At 44.4% G+C, this 17579-nt stretch overlaps 1 protein-coding gene and 1 long non-coding RNA gene across 3 annotated transcripts in view; one reads left to right on the forward strand and one right to left on the reverse strand.

The window, feature by feature from the left end:
- Positions 1 to 17579, reverse strand: part of LOC125720187 (neurexin-1-like) — a 609464-nt gene that overhangs the window by 482474 nt on the left and 109411 nt on the right. Inside the window, 1 exon segment of the mRNA XM_048995368.1 lies at positions 14865 to 16116. Coding sequence (XP_048851325.1) covers positions 14865 to 15576 — 712 coding nt within the window. The 5' untranslated portion in view covers positions 15577 to 16116.
- On the forward strand, positions 1190 to 17020 carry LOC125720195 (uncharacterized). Of its 2 annotated transcripts, XR_007385378.1 has the most exons (4): positions 1190 to 1422; positions 1872 to 2028; positions 2429 to 2624; positions 16814 to 17020. It is a non-coding gene; the product is annotated as an uncharacterized LOC125720195 (long non-coding RNA). The 2 variants fall into 2 exon arrangements; XR_007385377.1 differs by lacking the exon at positions 2429 to 2624.

Genomic DNA, 17579 nt, shown 5'->3' on the forward strand with positions numbered 1-17579 from the left:
AAAACCACGTGACCCAGCATTTACCAGCAACAAATGTATGTAGATACAAAATGCAGTAGATGGTCTGATGTAAGCACAATGTTACAGCGGACCGATGGGTACAACAGCACACACTCGACCCAGAAAGTGCTGATGGTCTGCGAGCTGCGATAACAATGTGCAAAACGCCGCTGAATAAATATCATCCTAACCCATGGGATGAAAAAAAGGCAACCCCCCCCCCCAGCTTTGCACACTTCCTGTAAAGGCCTCACCACCTCGCAAATAAATAATGACCTCCCCCCAATACATTTGTTAAGACATTTGTGTACAGATGCTCTTACACCTTGCATGTGTATCTAGGCTCTTCGGAGAGACACTATTGAACACATACATAGAGGAATAAGGTCTTACTGACGACACTGCAAACTGACAGTAACATTACATTCGAAAAGCAAATATCGCTACGGCCTCATTTTTGAAACTGGCATTTTTGATTGTGTAAATCAAACATTTTCTACAAATAAATTATAGAAAGATAATTCTATATTTTGGGGCCTACAACAGTAATTTATATGAAGATTGTGATATAAATATGCAGTAAAGCTTTGAAGAAGTTTTATTAAAGGTCCTACGATTAGTGGCTAATTGCTTTTATATATATTGCTTTTATACTCCATCTTGTATGTGAGGCGCGCACACACACACAAACAGAGAGATACACACACACACACACCATCACACACAGACAGACAGACAGACACATACCATCACATACACACCCTCATCATTGTGTCATCCTTCATAAGTCCTTTGCTAATAAGGTGTTAGCAGCCAAGGACGGGAGTGGATATCCGGCACGGTCCCCCCCCCCAACAATGTTTATAGTCATTCCATTACCTGCTCTTTGTTATTCTAATTACTCAGATAGGACTTTGGCAAATATAATGTAATGAACTTTTATTGAAATGACTTGGCGTGACCTTTTAATGTATTTATATTGTTTAATTCCGCCTGCACCGGCACCTCGACGTTCCGCCAGATGGGCCAGGCAACGCGCCGCTCGTCTTTTTCCTGCGTGCCGGAGCTGAAAGTGTCAAAAAGAAAGCGAGAGAGCTCGCGGGCTCACGTCCCGCCACGCGGCATCCGGTAATTCCCGTCACCGGTTCGTCCGCGCTTACGGCCGTCCGCCTCTCTTCCACAGGCTCAGACGTCATCGGTTTGATAGGTGTGGGCCACCCCAGTCAGCTGAGATAGGTCGGGAGGGTGAGGGGGGGTCTGGATGCCACGAGATTCCACCCGGTTCGGTGCATCGCTCTACGTTAATGGGGGAGGACGCCTCTTCGGGGGAGGGAACTTTAGTCTGTAAACACAAAGCTGCTGTCGAAATGTGACACAAGCAGTGGGAAGATGGGATTCTTTTAGACGTCAGCGCAAGTTCTGGTGAGGCTCGAGCAGAACCGGTTCAGACCAAAGACGTTTACTCACAGGTTTTTCCTCAGTCAGACAACAGTATTTCTTTTGACATAAAGGATATTTATCAGTGAATAGTGCTGTTGTTTTGTTTTTTTAATAATGATGATATTTCTTCAGTACTGAATAAAAGTGTCAACACTTACAGTAACTGCACGAGACTGTTCCCAGTTAGCACCTAGCACACATGCTAACTAAGCCTTCGGATCCGGAAGCCCTTCGATCTTTTCCCACGACGTAAACGGGGATCTCAAATTTGATAAGTTTCAGCTCCACGCTTTATGCCGGTTTACCTGCAACTGACCGCAGTCAGTGACTTTGGCGTTTAATTAAGAGAAATGTATTTATTCGGTTTTTTTTTCACAGTCTGCGGAATTAAGCTAGCCGCTGGACTGAGATATAGTATGTCTCGTTTCCAGAAGCTTCCAAGGCAGCGGTTGCAAAAGGCACCGCTAATGACCACTGCCCCAATCCCTGCGGCATAGAAAACGCCAGAAAGATGGCCGGCAGAGAAACTGCCTCCAACTCACTCCACCTTGAAACGTCCCATCCAAAGACGGACACAAAACCCGCAAGGTAAATACAAAACACTTTCGCTGGGTCATTTAAGTTGACTCGGTATCATAAAGTGTTCCATTTACATGAATAAAATATCAAACTGGAACGTAATTTAAGGAGTCTTCTCCAGTGAAGCCTCGGGTATCACCCTGGAGTATGTTTTGACATTTCGTGATAGATCGGGTGATACTGGATATTTGGCTACTAAATAAATTCCAGTTCAACGCAATCCGTCCGCACCTGCCGGAGCTGCAGGCTTTTCCCGAGGTGATTGCGCGCAGTTATGCGTTTTATTGTGTTTTGAAAGCAGGCCTGAAAATCCGTGTATAATTATTATTATTTTTTTCAGTATTAAAGTTCAACCACTTTTATTCTTCTCTGTCACCCCCGCCCCCCTCCCCACCACCCTTTGAAAAAGAAAATCAAGTAGACACACAGGTGGCACACGGTTGCGCTATTTAATGACCCTCCAGCAGCATAACCCTGAGCTACAGCCGCCTGCATTACCCTTGGGTACGCCTCAAGGACGGCGGCTTGACTCTGAAGCTGCGGCACACCTGACAGCACCGCCGTACCGCGGCTCTTAAACGCACCTTATATCGCTCAGCCCACAGGTCAGTCCAGCAGCGATGAGCTCATCGCCCATAAGCATCATGTAGTTCTCAGTAATTACCAAGGACCCCAATTCTGTCTCTTCATGAAGCGCAGAGAAATTCTCACCACATCACAAAAAAAAAAAAACATTATTTGAGCAATTTCAGCTGCAAACTGCTCTTTTCATGTTGAAAAGCAAAGGGTATTCTTCTTGCTCCATCTAGCAACCATTTACTCTTCATTTTTTATGCTTCTAAAAGTATATTAGCAAACCTGGAAGCCATTTAAGGGGCCCTTAGCCTGCTGATAATGTATGCAGACTTGACGCCCTTGTCATACGAGACCCGGGTCTCAGTACCAAGCAGAAATACTCATGTAGAAATAGTATCTTTCGAAATGTAATAGAATAGTGACACAGTTTATTCACTCCCACGAGGAAATTGCCTTTTCACCTGTCCATGAGGCATACAGACAGGTGACAGCAAGCTTGGGGGGCGGGGGAGGTTACAGCACAGGGGCAGCCAGCGTGAAGGGGCCTTGGAGCTGGGAGTTAAGGGCCTCGCTCAGGGGCCCAATGGCAGCGTCAGTCTGCTGGCCCTAGGGATACGAACTGGCAACCTTCTGACCACAGATTAGTTCTATCCCACTAAGCCTCACACCACATCAAGCACAATACTAGTCATACCAATCATACTAATAGGTATTTGAAACGTAAAGGGATATGAAATAATTAAGAATCTCATGTCCTTTCCTTATATTACTCTTTAACAATAAACACACATCCCCCATGTTTTTATAATATGCTTGAAGTTAATCTAAAAATATAATTGCTTGAAGGAAAATGATTGTATTCTGTACAACATATAGAGTTGCAGAAATGAATGGATTCTTTGTTACTTTATAAATCACAAAGAGTTTCAAAGAACAATAAAAAAATGATAAACAACAATTAACATTATAAGGCTGCGCACGGCATCTATACAATATTCAGTCAAACAAATTAATCTGATCTGTGGCAGATGCCAGAGCGCTTTGTGCTTCTCTGATTCATTTTTTTTCCAAATCAATAGCAAATTCAATTTAAAATTTCAATAAGACAACAAGGCCGACAATCCATGTGTCAACGACATAAACTTGCATTCCCGGTTACCAAGGAGAAACATGTCATTCAACAAAAAACATACAGTACTGCAGGATGGGATTTGTCTGCTCTGATCATTTTAATTTGGGGAGAGACTCAGGCTAGGTGCCTGTCTGAATTTAATACAATCAATCAATCAATCAATCACTCATCTATCTATCATCTATCTATCTATCTATCTATCCCTCCTTTCAACTCTCTTCAACAATGAAGTCAGCATTTTAGATCCACCCAGCTGTCAATTATCAATCTGTACATCCGGAATTTAACCCTACAAAGTGACTGCTAACCTTCTAGCTTCCCGTCATGAAATGCCTCGAAGTTGAAAGTGTGTCTCTGTCGAGCAGCGTGTCACCGCTGAGCTGCTGTTTGATCAGACGGCGGCTTCTCTGCAGCATCCCGCATGCGTCTCAGCTTCTCCTTATTGAGCGGCACCTCGCTTTAATGCATGTTCAGATGGCCGATTGCCCATTCCCACTAACAAGCACTGTAGGGTACATTACATCCCTTCCTGCATGCGGGGAATTACAGCGAGCACTGCTGGATGCGGTCCAGTTTTCTCACTGAAAGCCAGTTTTATATATTTAAAGTGTTTCGCTATATTTCTACATGCAATTCAGGCTTAATTGAGAAATCCACACCAAAACACAACTAATGGGATTTGAATAAGATGATAAGATTTCTTTTCTTGAGTAGAAGTAGAAGATGAGTAGAAGAATATCATGCAATCATTCAGTGCAAACTGAAGAAATAATTAGGGCCTTCGAAGCCCTTGCCTGAGATGTAAATAAATGGCCTAACCCTTACTATACATCTCATACAGAGGGCCTGTGGCAACACTGAGAATGGTGATTCCCAAGATCGGCGCACTGATGACATCATTACCTCAGGGTGGGATGTTTCGAACACTAAATCATATAAATATAATTACTTCCTAGACACATTACATTTGCAATAACTGCATTTGAAAATTAACTTGATGCTGGTTAAAGATGGCAGGGTTTAAGCAATCGCTGCGTTTAAACCCCATGGAAATACCAGCATAGTGGTCTCTCGCAGCAGTAATGCGCGTCCTTCTCTAAGGCTGGGAGCTGCAGAACACGGTAAATACTGCGGGCAGCAGAGGCTGCAGCATCAGAGGCCAGCCAGAGCACAGACACACACACAGGGGCACAAGCAGAACCTGCAGTTTCAACACATCTGGGAGCAGAGGTGGAGCTGCAGCTGCACCGTGAACAGATCCCGCAGGTCCGTCTGCCCCGCAATCAACCCGGACCCTCCCAGGCGCGCATAACAGCCGGGACGCCGCCCGGGCCAACGGGGTGGAATGCAAGGAAACCTGCTGGTCGCAATTATATTTGCTGTGCTGCTGTAGGTACTGGTGTTGGGTCTGACAATGCACTTGCCAAAAGGCGGTGACCTGACTGCAGCGCCTTTCAAAACCTGCTGACTGACGACCTGCGCATCCACAGAGTCTCCCGGCCCCGGGATGCGCACCTCGGCTGATATATAAAACACTCCGGAAGTTTCCCCGGATCTCTCATCCCCTGATGCATGCATTTCTGCATAGTGGAGAATTCCAACCAAGTCTATATGTTGAACTACATTACTGTTTCTCCTGCTGCTGGCCCATTTCATGCATTTCTCCCTGCGCGTGGGAGAACCGCGTGCAAAAAAAAAAAATGCACGTGTCAAAGGGATGCAAAGCAAGCAGCTAATAAACGCGCCGTTAGTGTGAACGTGAGAGGGGTTGTAGTAATGCAGTTTTCAAGTGATCAAAACTGAACAAAAACGCCAACATCGTGTTTAATTAGAGACAGCTGCAGCTAATTCAGTGTCACAATTTCACATCGCCGTACGCATTGTTGCGGAGAGGTATAAGGAAATATCCTGGCACATGTTATGCGCCGAATTTAATTAAGCGGGAAAGCCACATTCACGTTTCGTCATATCAGTGCTTTAACACCTTGCAATGGCAGCGAAATAAACCCAACCATGCTGTGTCTAAACTATTTTTATCACCAGAATCCGAGAACATGCTGATTCGTATTGAAAATACAGAAAGGAGAAAACTTCAATTATAAAATTTCGCCTCCGATAAAATCGACGACTTCAAAAGGCGAGGCATCGGCTCTGTTGAAGTAGGATATCTTACTCCGTAATCTGCTTTTTAATTCAGATTGTTTTCTTGTTTTCTATTTCAAAATATAACACATAACCTGCAGACATTTGTGGTGCCGGAAGACAAGCGATCGAAATACATTCCTCTGTGATTTGAAGCCACTTAATTTCCCCATAAAATACTGCAGGGGGCCAGATAGACGTTTGAATAAACAAACATATAAAGTTAAGGAAAAGCAGATCCAATTCACCGGAGGTCAATAAACGGGTAATAAAACGGCTAATTTGGCCCTAATTTATTCCTTACAATTAAACCCCCTAGACTGGCATCTGTGTTTTGTACATCTTTCCATTTTTTTCTGCGCCTAAGAGCATGCACTGATTTTCCGAGGATCTCTTGAGGGAACAGGGCCCTCTCCCCAGTGAAATACTACCGGCTTGATCCAATATAGTTAGAATTCTGCATGAAAGGAAATCCGTGACCCCTTAAGTCACAGTAAATTACTCCATTGCTAAATTCCCCAGCTGAATACATAAACATCACTCAATGCTCTCCACAGTGTAATCCCTCTAAAATGGCTTCATTAAGCAGGTTAAGATATTACCTTAATCTCTATCTTTTCTACTGCGCAACATAAAAAAGTGGACCTCTAACATTCAATGGACTTTTAAATGCTGTAAATCATAAGAGGCGGGGCTGTCAATCACCCATCAGTGGTAACTGCGGAGAAACGTTCTTTAAACAAAAAGGAACAAGTATTTTTCATGGTGACCTCTGAACAGACACCTTGACTCTGGGGGAAGATCGTTCCAGGTGAGGACAGCACTAGAGATGTGGGTTTTGTCTGTCAAAAGTTAACAGAAGACATGCCGGCAGACAGTTAAAGGCTATCAGGTGGGATCACAGATGCCAAAACATCTCTGAACACTTCTGTACCACAGCCACCATCACCACCGTCATCATCCGGAAAATGCCTTCCCGGATTTTGGACAAGACCGTTTTAGGATTGTAAAAGGGAGCGTAAAGATACATATGCTGCCAGTCAAATATTTTTGCACTGAGATTTTCTACATTCGCATGTTACTCACAACATTTACTAAAAATATACTCAATATTCTATGCTAGTAAATAAATTCAGTACAATACAGTATTTAGCACTTCAGTACCTTTATTAGCAACTAAATGTCATATCTTTGATTCAGCAAAGTAACGTCCTCTAGCACTTATGACAGCAGAGCGAATTCGATGCATTATTCTCTACAAGGGACATTAAATACTGCTCTGTTTCGTGGGATGAAACAGTTAACCAGTGCATCTACAGTTAAAGGACAGCTTAGAATTTGACTCTGCCATCACCACACAACCAGTTAATAAGATGTCAGACGTGCACTGTTACACACTCTTTCCATGCTATAAAGGAAATTTGTTTCATTTCACTTATATTTTCATTTATAGTTGTGCAGTCTACTTTACAATGCTTAACAAGAAAAAAACCCTGCAGTTTATGAAATGAATGTAAAAGTGGTAAAAAATAAATAACCTAGGGTAGCAAAAGCTTTTGACTGGTGGTGTATAAGCTTAGCAGAGACCTTTATAAGCCGTATGCTGTCTGACTGACATGTGCAGCCCAAAAATAATTTGAGAAAACAACACGAGGAAGGGCGAGGTCCTTGGATGACGGCAAATGCCACCGGCAGACTCCCCCGGGTTAATAAAGTTATCTAATCTGGCGAGAGCGCCGTCGCAGCAGTGAGTGCCGAGTGAGGGCCCTCTAATTCCTGACAGATTGGCAGTCCGGCGGGGGGCGGGGGAGCGATGACGAGATGGCGACGGAGGAGGGGGTCCATCTGCACTCTCTTTAGGATGGGAGAGAGAGCGTGAGTTACAGCCATCTGCCGAAGCCAGGTGTGGTCGTGCGGACGATGCTTCTCTGCCCAGAAACAGTCTGGGGCATATAGAGGGAAATACTGTGCGAGACGCCCTACAGCAAAACGAACTCCTTATCTGATTGTCTCCATCTCCTAAACTACTTACTCAGAGTCACCTATGCAGAAGACAGGGTGACAGAAGGACATTAGTCCTTTTTGGAGGGTGGCTCGGTGGGTTAGGGCACTGTGCCCGTCATCGGTAGGTTATGGGTTCAAATCCTATGACTGGCAGAGTGTTTTGACTGTTGGCTCCTTAACCCCCGACTGCTCTAGGGACTAGCTGACATTATTTTCTCAATCATGTGTGACTTTGGATAAATTACCTGAAAATGTTCTGGAGTCCACTGTGCCCGTGACCGGTAGGTTTCTGGTTCAAATCCCCTGCTCAGCCGAATAGACTTATCACGGTTGGGCCCTTAAGCAAGACCCATCACCCCTTCTAAAATGGTCCAGGGGATGAGCTAGATCAATGGCCCAACCCTGCGATCAGATCCCAAACTTCACTCTCGCCCGTGTCAGCAAGAGCGACACTTGATGTGTGGAAACTAAAGAATTCTTATATAAAGCATTTTAAATAAAGCATTTAATTTTATGCTAATATACCTGTTACTTTCGATCATAATAAATGCCTCCGAGGGGTAAAGTTTTAATTGTTCATTAATTCTCACCCCCACCATAAATTTGTCCCAGAACAAAGTGATGGGTCTTTCACCATGCAATTCAGACCAACACCAAAATTTTTATGTTTTTGAGCTCAGGACACAAAAATAATAACCATTTGCAATTTTGGTATGCATATTTTGTCCTTTTGAGTGTGACCTTTAAATCGAACCTTTACTTTATAGCGGTGAATACTTACTGCGGTAATTGGGATAAAGTTCCCTTGCTAATGACCAGCAGCCCCTTGATAAGCTTGACACTGATGCAGTTTAAGGCGCGGCTGCTGAAACTGTTCGGAAGTTTCCACAACAGATCAGACCCCATGTCTAGGAAAAAAACAATTTCTCATTCCTTTTACTGTTAAGAGCTTCCCGGGGCTCCTGTGTCATGGAGTACAGCGTCTCATTTGAATGCATCAATTTATTATTTTATTTTTTTTTTCATTTTTAATATCAGGACTTCAGCAATTTGTCTTTGAATTTGAATGACATTTAATTTAAAATTCAAATTCAGAAACGCAGACACATATGGCCATTAAAAATAATTGCATCCTTGTCTTCGCCCAAGCATTTGTTAATCCCAAAAATTTTATCAAATAAATATGAAATGGGTAATACTTTTTATTTATAAAAAAAGAGGACATGATGTTTCGTTACCTAGTAATTAATTTGACATTTCTTTAATAAAATAAATCGTTGACCCTGCTCAGGTCAAGTGGGTGATGGATGGATGGATGGATGGATGGATGGATGGATAATAATACAGTATATTATTGTATAATTGCATTATTTATTTCACCTGTTCCTACACAGAAAGCTCTGCTAACTTGATTCCATCTAGCCTAAAGGTCAGATTGGTAGCTAATTTAAAGCCACACTACACATTTCACTCCTTGCTCTTCATGGAAGCATTCGGAGTAATCTGGTCCTAGACCAGAGACATCATAAAACAAAGCAACTGCCTGTGAGCGTGTAATCCACTTTACTATATAGCCCATTATGACAGGCAACAGCAAAGCCTATAAACAGACGGATTCCCCAGACGTGTCGTATATGACTGAAGAGGTGGGCGACATAATTACAATAAATCAAAATAAGGGTTTGTTTTCCTCCTGTCTCTCACACATTTACATTTTTAGGTCATGCTTCTAAATTAAACCCATCGGGGGTTTTCCGTACTTCACAATAAGGCTGAAAACATCTACCATCCATTTTTAACATTTTTGTCGTTCTTCATATTTAGCTAGAAGACACTAAATTTGAACCTTCTGGAATAGCGAGTACAAGATGGATCACGGGTTCTTGCAGCTAAGGTGCTGCCTGTCTTGGCTGATGAAATATTCACTGTAGTTGATGGAGGAGGGGGGGGGGGAAATAGTCCCAATTGTGCTTGCCAAGACTAATCACATCTGAGGAGTGGATTAAGAGTAAAACAGCACATCTCCGCTGCGTACTGCTCCCTCACTGTCTCGCCGTTCCACTTCCAAAAGGACAAATGCTTCCCGCAGTCACACGGGAAGCCTGGCATTGGTATTCTGTGCTCAGTTTAGCCAAAAGCTAATCTCGATGTGCTCAGAACAACCCGCACACAGCAGCCAGCCAATCTGAGGGAAAGGAGAGAGCGGTTCGGGGAGAGAAAGAGATAGGACAGGTGAGCAGTAATGTGACGAGGAGACGGGCAAAGGTGTTAGAAACGGTGTGGGGGGGGGGGGGGTCGGGATGGAGCAGGGGAGGGGAGTGTGGTTGCAAGGGGTGTGGGCGGTGAGAGAGGTGTCGAGTCTAAAGATAAGCGGCTTGGGAGACGAGAGGGTGAGCGATGGACTGCCGTGATAGGCTGGGGGGGGGGGTGCCCACAGAGGCGTGGTGGGGGGGGTAGGGAGCTGACACACGGGTAGGTTAAAGGAGGAGGAAGAGAGAGGCGATGGCGGCAAAATGGACCTGGAAATGGAGGCCGAGAACAGGTGGAGTGTCATTACCAGAAAGATGGGGGAAGGTAGAGGAGCCAGATAAGGGGGGGGGGGGGGGGGGGGCAGGGAATGAAAGGAATGGAAAAACGGTGAAGGAGGGCAGGGGTGTTATTTACCCCACCAAAATAAATGTAGACTAATTATTTTCATTAAAATCAGGACCCCCCCCCAGTAAAGCCCCCCTTTTCATACATGTCACCCTGCCAAGCTATAACTGGAAGCAGAGATGGGTTTGCATCCATTACAGGGTGTCATGGGGGTGTTGGCAAACAGGGCTAATTTCTGTCCTGGAACAAATGCACCCCCAACCTGAAGAGAGAACAAAGCCGAGGCCAGCGATTTGAAACAACAAAATCATCACTTGGCAGGGGGGTGCTCCTTTGCCCGCTGGAAGCGGCTACCACTGCTCCGGCCGCAGACGACTTGCGGAGTTTCAGAAATGCACGCGCTGTGAATTTAAGGCCTTGTACCTGCAGAGGACGCGAATCCCAAAATGGAGGGCAGGGGGTGGGGGGGTGGGGTTACATATAAGAGCCATGGGGATTTAGCAAAATAAGGTTATGGTGTCAATAAACATGCACTACTACATGTACGACACCTGCGTTTACGATTAACAAGGAGAATGTGGAAATCTGAGGCGCCTGACAGGTGACACAGTCGGATGAGGACCATGGCATGTTGGAGGTGAGTAGATGACGCAGTGACTCTGTGGGCGTCACTGTGGCCTGACGCCTGCGGGGGCGTGGGCACCATTCCCAGGCCGCGCTCTGTTTTTGGGGATTCTGCACGCTCACTCTCTCGTGTACATGTTCTCTCTTCTCGTCCAAAAGCACGGTTTGATGACCCAGTGTCTTATGGGAAATGGATGGGTAAACGGTAAGGCAATATTTCATTGCATATATAAAAAGCAACACATGACTGAAATAATGAATTCCTCTCGACCATGACTGTCCCTGAATGTTCTTAATGTTGCATTTCTGGTCATTGAATATGTTGCAATACTGGGGCGTGTTCCACAAAGCAGGGGGGAATGTTCCACAAAGCAGGGGGCATGTTTACAAAGCAGGAGGCGTGTTCCACAAAGCAGGGGGCGTGTTTCACAAAGCAGGGGGCGTGTCTCACAAAGCAGGGGGCGTGTTCCACAAAGCAGGGGGCGTGTTTCACAAAGCAGGGGGCGTGTTTCACAAAGCAGGAGGCGTGTCCCACAAGGCAGGGGGGAATGTTCCACAAAGCAGGGGGAGTGTTTACAAAGCAGGAGGCGTGTTCCACAAAGCAGGGGGTGTGTTTCACAAAGCAGGAGGCGTGTCCCACAAGGCAGGGGGCGTGTTTCACAAAGCAGGGGGCGTGTTCCATAAAGGAGTATTTCTCAATTAGCTGGGCAAACTTAAGCTAGAAATTAGAGACGCACTGACTGTATCGGCCAACTATCAGTATTGGCCGATGGTTAGAAATTAGCTAATATTTATTGCTGATACTGTAACTCCCTTTAAAATGGTGGTGCATGGTGCTTTCCACACCCATGTACAAAACAGTTAGAAAAATGTCTGCTGTGTGAAATTATTTTAAAGTTAGCGAATATGACATTTTGCAAACTGCTCTGCAAAAATTTCATGAGGAGGATCTATTAATAAATATTTGAATACAACAAATTTGATTTCTCACCTTAAGGCGAGACCGTAAAGGGTATGAAGAGTTTCTGAGAAACTAATCTGTGCCAGTAACGAAGGCTGCGGTGCTGCCGAATAATGCTTCTCTGTCAGTAACGTAAGCGTTTGATAGAGCAAAAGAAAATTCGGCTCAGACAGTGTGAAATCAAGATATATTACTCGGAAAATTTCAATGTTCAACATACATGATGATCAGCCCTTCTCTGTTATAAAGGTTATTGTATTATATATAATACATATGTTATAAAGGTATATGTATTCATTTATTTGGGCAGAGTGTCCTTTTAAACTTAAGCAGAAGCTCCCAAACAATTGGTATCGATATCAGTTTTCAAATTAACCGGCTATCGGTATAGGCCTGAAATTTCCTTATTGGTGCATCAGTTTTAGAAGTCATGACTGTCCAATAGGAATGCTCCTTACCTAAACTCTTATTGGAAGATCATGACTTCTAGATTTAGTAAACCCAGCTAACTGAGAAATCCTGCTTTGTGGCACACCTCCCAGGTCTTATTAGCTACATTCTGCTATTTGGAAGTTGGAATCCTTCTCACACCCGCTCACTGGCCACTCACTGGACGCTCACTGGCCGCTCACTGGACGCTCACTGCACTTACGCCCAGCCGTGTGCTTGTGCTATTTGCCTCCTTTGTACATGACTTTCAACAGAAGCGTCTGTTAAATATGTAAAATGTTAATGGAATTAAGCTTATATTAACCTACCCAGACCACGCAACCATAACACTGATTTAACGCTGAAGGAGTGGACATCACTTAAGACACCTTCTACATTAATTTTAATAAGGCCTTTCTACAGTTTATGGGTAATACTGTTTACACTGTGCTGGTGTAACTTCATAACAGTGTCTAGCAGTGTTTCTGGGTCCCTCACTAATCTGAATAAACAGCGAATGAAGCAGAGAGCAGAAACAGAAGTAAACACTTCAAAAATGACTTAATTATTAATCAGTTGACAGATTATAGGTTACAGAGCCACATCACATTCATGTAACTCCCTAAGCTGCATTCAAGCTAAGTTGGTGAATCAATTCCTGTTGATTATGTCAAATTGGTGCATATATGACCTTAATGATGCCTGTAACTTATGGAGACATTGTTTCAATCTTACCTCTGGCAGGTCTGCAAGTGTATATGCAGTGCTGGGGAGTAACTAGTTACAGGTAACGGTGTTATGTAATGAAATTCCAAAATAAATTTAATTGTAATCTGTTACAATTACTGAGACAGTTATAAAAGGGCTACATCCAAATATATTCTTTTTGGTGAAAAGCTTATACATTATTATTTTTTAATTTTTTTTGCATCTTTCCAGATAACGATGGTCGGCAAAAGAGTTCGGACTTTTTACGTTTTATTGCCCAGATTGAAACATTTGTTAGAAAAGTAATCAAAAAGTAATCTAATGTAATATTATTAATGTGTTAAGAAAGTAATCAAAATAGTTACATTACTTACTAAACTTTTAAGAGGGTAACTAGTAACCTTCCCAACACTGCTCCAACAATGTTCTCATTCAACGGGAATGCAATATATTTCTTGATGACACCAAACCAAAACTTCCTGAGGGTTTTACTGTCGCTTTGTGTCCCGGGAATCGTGAAGAATGACGTGTAGCATGTTGTGCACATGCATTCTGCCAAACTCGGGTTGCTAAGGCCAAACTGTGGTACGACAGGCGCTTCAGTAAAACCCTGGTCTTTCTAACCGCCCTCTAAATGCTACAGACGCTAAACACAGGAAACATCAGATGCAATTAAGGATGAAACGTTATCAGCCTTTGAAAAAGGCTTTCATGCATCCGAGTGGTCCACTACTACGTTTCAGCTGAGAAAAAGCCCCATCTTTAACACATCAACTAAAAGACTAACTCTGGGTAAGCCACACATCATCTCTTTGGTAAGCAAATAGATGCCGGTTTGTAGCTCTGACAGCAGGAAGGAAAAAATACAACAGAACAGGGAGTTGTACTGCGATGCATCATTTTTAGGATTTATTAAGGTGGTTTAAACCATAATAAAGCAGGGTTGATGTAGGTTAGGTCCTCATGCATCAGAAGGTTGTTAGTTCAAACCCCATGGGAGTTATTTCACTGCTGTGTCCATAAGCAATGCGCCTGGGACTGACTGATCCTGCTTTCTCAACTGTACACTGCTTTGGATAAGAGCAATAAATAAATGTAAAATGCCTTTAAAGTGAAACCTTCTCCCTGAACATTTAAAGTCACACAAGCCCAGTCACATTTTTGCAAGCACTTATGATTAAGGTGACAACAGAATTAGATTAGATGCAATATGGCGGCTACATTTACTCTGCCAGCTGCCCAGGCCCCAGAAGTTGCTCGCCCCTTTTCTGCAGTTGCTGCTAGCTTAAGCGTACTTCATTTTCACCACCTTCGCCCAGTGTTTAATTCGTCGGAAGAGAGAAGGTTATCTGCCGGAGCACAATTCCAGATGACAGCCTACAAAATTTCCCCTTCAGCTGTTTTTTCCCCCCCTAGTGCCTCGATAATCCAGGCAAACTGAGCTGCGGGATCCCATTCAGTCTGCGTGCTGCCTTCCAACCCCCCCCCCCCAAAAAAAAAGCTACAAGAGAAGACCCTGATAAAACAGCCTCTCGTATGCATTATTAAGACACACTAGTTGGACCGGTTGTGAAACCTCAAACTCTGAAAATCACTCAGATTCCCTTGAACAGCCGGCATTTAACGATTTATCCAGCTGTCTACTTTACATGAGAGTGCGTGCGTGGCCCTTACCTTCGCTGCAGTACTTCCCCTTGTAGTGGGTGAGCGTGCAGTCGCAGTGCACTTCTCCTTGCTGGATCGAGCACAGGCCCCCATTGAGACACGGGTTCTGCTTGGTGCACAGATACTCCAGATCACTCTGAATGCCCTGGCTGTTGAGGAGGGTGGGCGGGGTCTCGCCCAGCTTCAGGTTGGCGATCAGGCCCTGGAAGGGGGGCTCGTACTTGACGGTGCTGGAGGTGAGGGCGGAGAGGCGCACGTCGGGGGGGATGCCGCCCACGAAGAGGTCACTGACCACGGCCATCTCGCGGCGCTTGGACTTGACCTCGGCCACCTTGGCCTCGCTGTCCACCACCAGCATGGTCTCGCGGTAGTTGCGCGTGAGCAGCACCATGTGCCAGCGCTCGTCACTCACCGGCGTCTCCGTGTGGAGGTTCGCCGGATCGGCGCAGTGGATGGTGAAGCGAAGCTGGAGCCTCCCGTCGACGATCAGGAGCTCCAGGAAGTCACAGTTGCCGCCGTCGTCCAGGTAGAGAACCAGCGCCCTGCTGACGTTCGTCTTCAGGCTGAAGCTGAGCTCGCCCCCGGAGCCCGCTTCCCATCGCCCATACCGAGCCCACTGACCAGGCGCCCCCCCAAACTCCAAAGCCATTACTGACGCCAATAGCCCAACCAGCGAAAAGGCGAGCAGTGGCCGGCCTCCGCAGTGACTTTTTCTGCTCATCTTCCGATCCTGTCCTATTTCCACTCTGTCCTTTAACTTTTAATCCAGTAGCAGCGATAGAAGCAGACTCGTATTCCGACTAGCTGGCTCTGAAGTCTGACCTCATAAGTATGAGCTCGGTTGGAATAACGCTGGGGGACTAACCTCGCAAAATCCAATTAAACTACCTGTGAACTAAACAGCCTTCTCTGTCTTTATCGTTCTACCCTGATTCTCTCCTTAACCTCTCCATTTGAGGGTGCCAACCGATGTAAAAATGAAAAAGGCTGGAAGACGAGTCCGGCTGTTTTTATTTTCCCTCCTTAAAAATCCAGAATTTATCGCTCATCCAAGTTTAGCGAGAAGCTAAAGAATCCCGACAGGTTTCAGTCTATCGCCGTCGCCGGTCTGGTCCTTAGAATGCACCCATGGTTTGCCTTGGCCAGCTGACGTGCAGTTGGTGGAGAAGCAAATGCATCATTCCAGGGTTCGCCTTGTCCTCAGATGTCACAGCTGTAACTCCTCTGACGTGCGATTTCCTCCATTCCTTCCGGGCCTCTTCTGAAAGATTAATAAAAAAAACAAAAAAAAACATTAATTCACAACCCAGCCCAGCAAGTTTTCATGTACGTCTAAGAAAAAAAAGGTCAGATATTACAAAATTTGTAGTCTACATCCTTTCTGGCACGTTGACATAATGTTTATCCAAGTTTCACACTGACATTATTAGTCATCCAGGCTCCAAACTGCTTATCCAGGTGAGTGATACGGTTGATGTTATTATTATATATTACATACGTTTCTTAGCTGACATTTTTATAGGATTTACAAGGTAAGCACTTCTCCGAAGGTCAGTAAGCTGGACCATCACACTTCCTGCTGACACCGTTTTTAAAATAACTGGATATGTTTTCACACATACACAGAATCCATAGATTCAAATATGCTTGTTGGCCAAATGTTCCGGAAGTGAACAGAACATGAGCTTTAAGGGGTTCAGCGTGATCCAGTGGAGTTTTGCCAGGTGCCGAAATCGTTAATATTAGTAAACGAGTGTTACATGCATGCCTAGTACAAACAAGTACAATTATAAATTTGTGTGTATATATTAATTCCTAGTGTTATCGTTATTATGGAACAACATTTATGTTCTCACAGTATCCTTTCTGAAAGTGGGTCTGTGCAGTGATGCAGTGATGGTCTGAGAATGAAGTCAAGCCGTCTGAGGTCTTAATTTATGTTTCATATTTAATTGCAGTGAAGAACGACTGGCAGCCACATCAGCATCCACGAACTAATGACACCCAGCTGGAATGACATTAAAGATCCTTGTGAGCAGAGCGTACACACAATGCAGCTGGGCTGAAATGAGATCCACGGGCTCCCTCATAGATGGAAGGTCTGCTGTGTTGTCTTCGGCTCAGTTTTTCTGCTCGTTTTGTTTAATAAATGAGTCTACAGTTTACATTCCTGAACAGCCAAATGTCTCAGCCTGGACCGTTTTTTTTTTTTTTACCTTTCCAGTACCAAAATTCACAGAGGTTTCTAAGCAACAGAACAAATCACAAGTACATCCACACGGCATCCCGTGAAGGCTGAGAAATGGAAACATCAAACAACCTATATTTCCTCCAAGTTACATTTGCTTCCTTAACAGTCTATTCAAAACCACTTTTTACCTCTTTACACGGTTGTATTCTTATCTCAAAAGTAAACCTTTCCAGATGGTTTTTCCGCACAATGCAAGAAAGTTCTCTTGGAGATAATAGCCTTGGAAATGAAGACGGCATTGACCTTATGTAATCTGATTCCACTGGGTAAAAACGTCAGGCAAAACGATGAATGACTTAACGGAGGAGGTGTACCAGGCAACAATGCAGCCAAACCCAAGTTACTCAGATGACTGATGATTTACGGACATGGCAGAGATAAGACAAGCCACGAGAAACTTATAAGCCAGCGGAAATATATGAACTGCCCTGCTTGGGGAATGATGGGAGAGAGCAAGACGGGTGAGATGGAGG

Source organism: Brienomyrus brachyistius, chromosome 24 (assembly GCF_023856365.1).
Source record: "Brienomyrus brachyistius isolate T26 chromosome 24, BBRACH_0.4, whole genome shotgun sequence".
Taxonomy (NCBI): Eukaryota; Metazoa; Chordata; class Actinopteri; order Osteoglossiformes; family Mormyridae; genus Brienomyrus; species Brienomyrus brachyistius.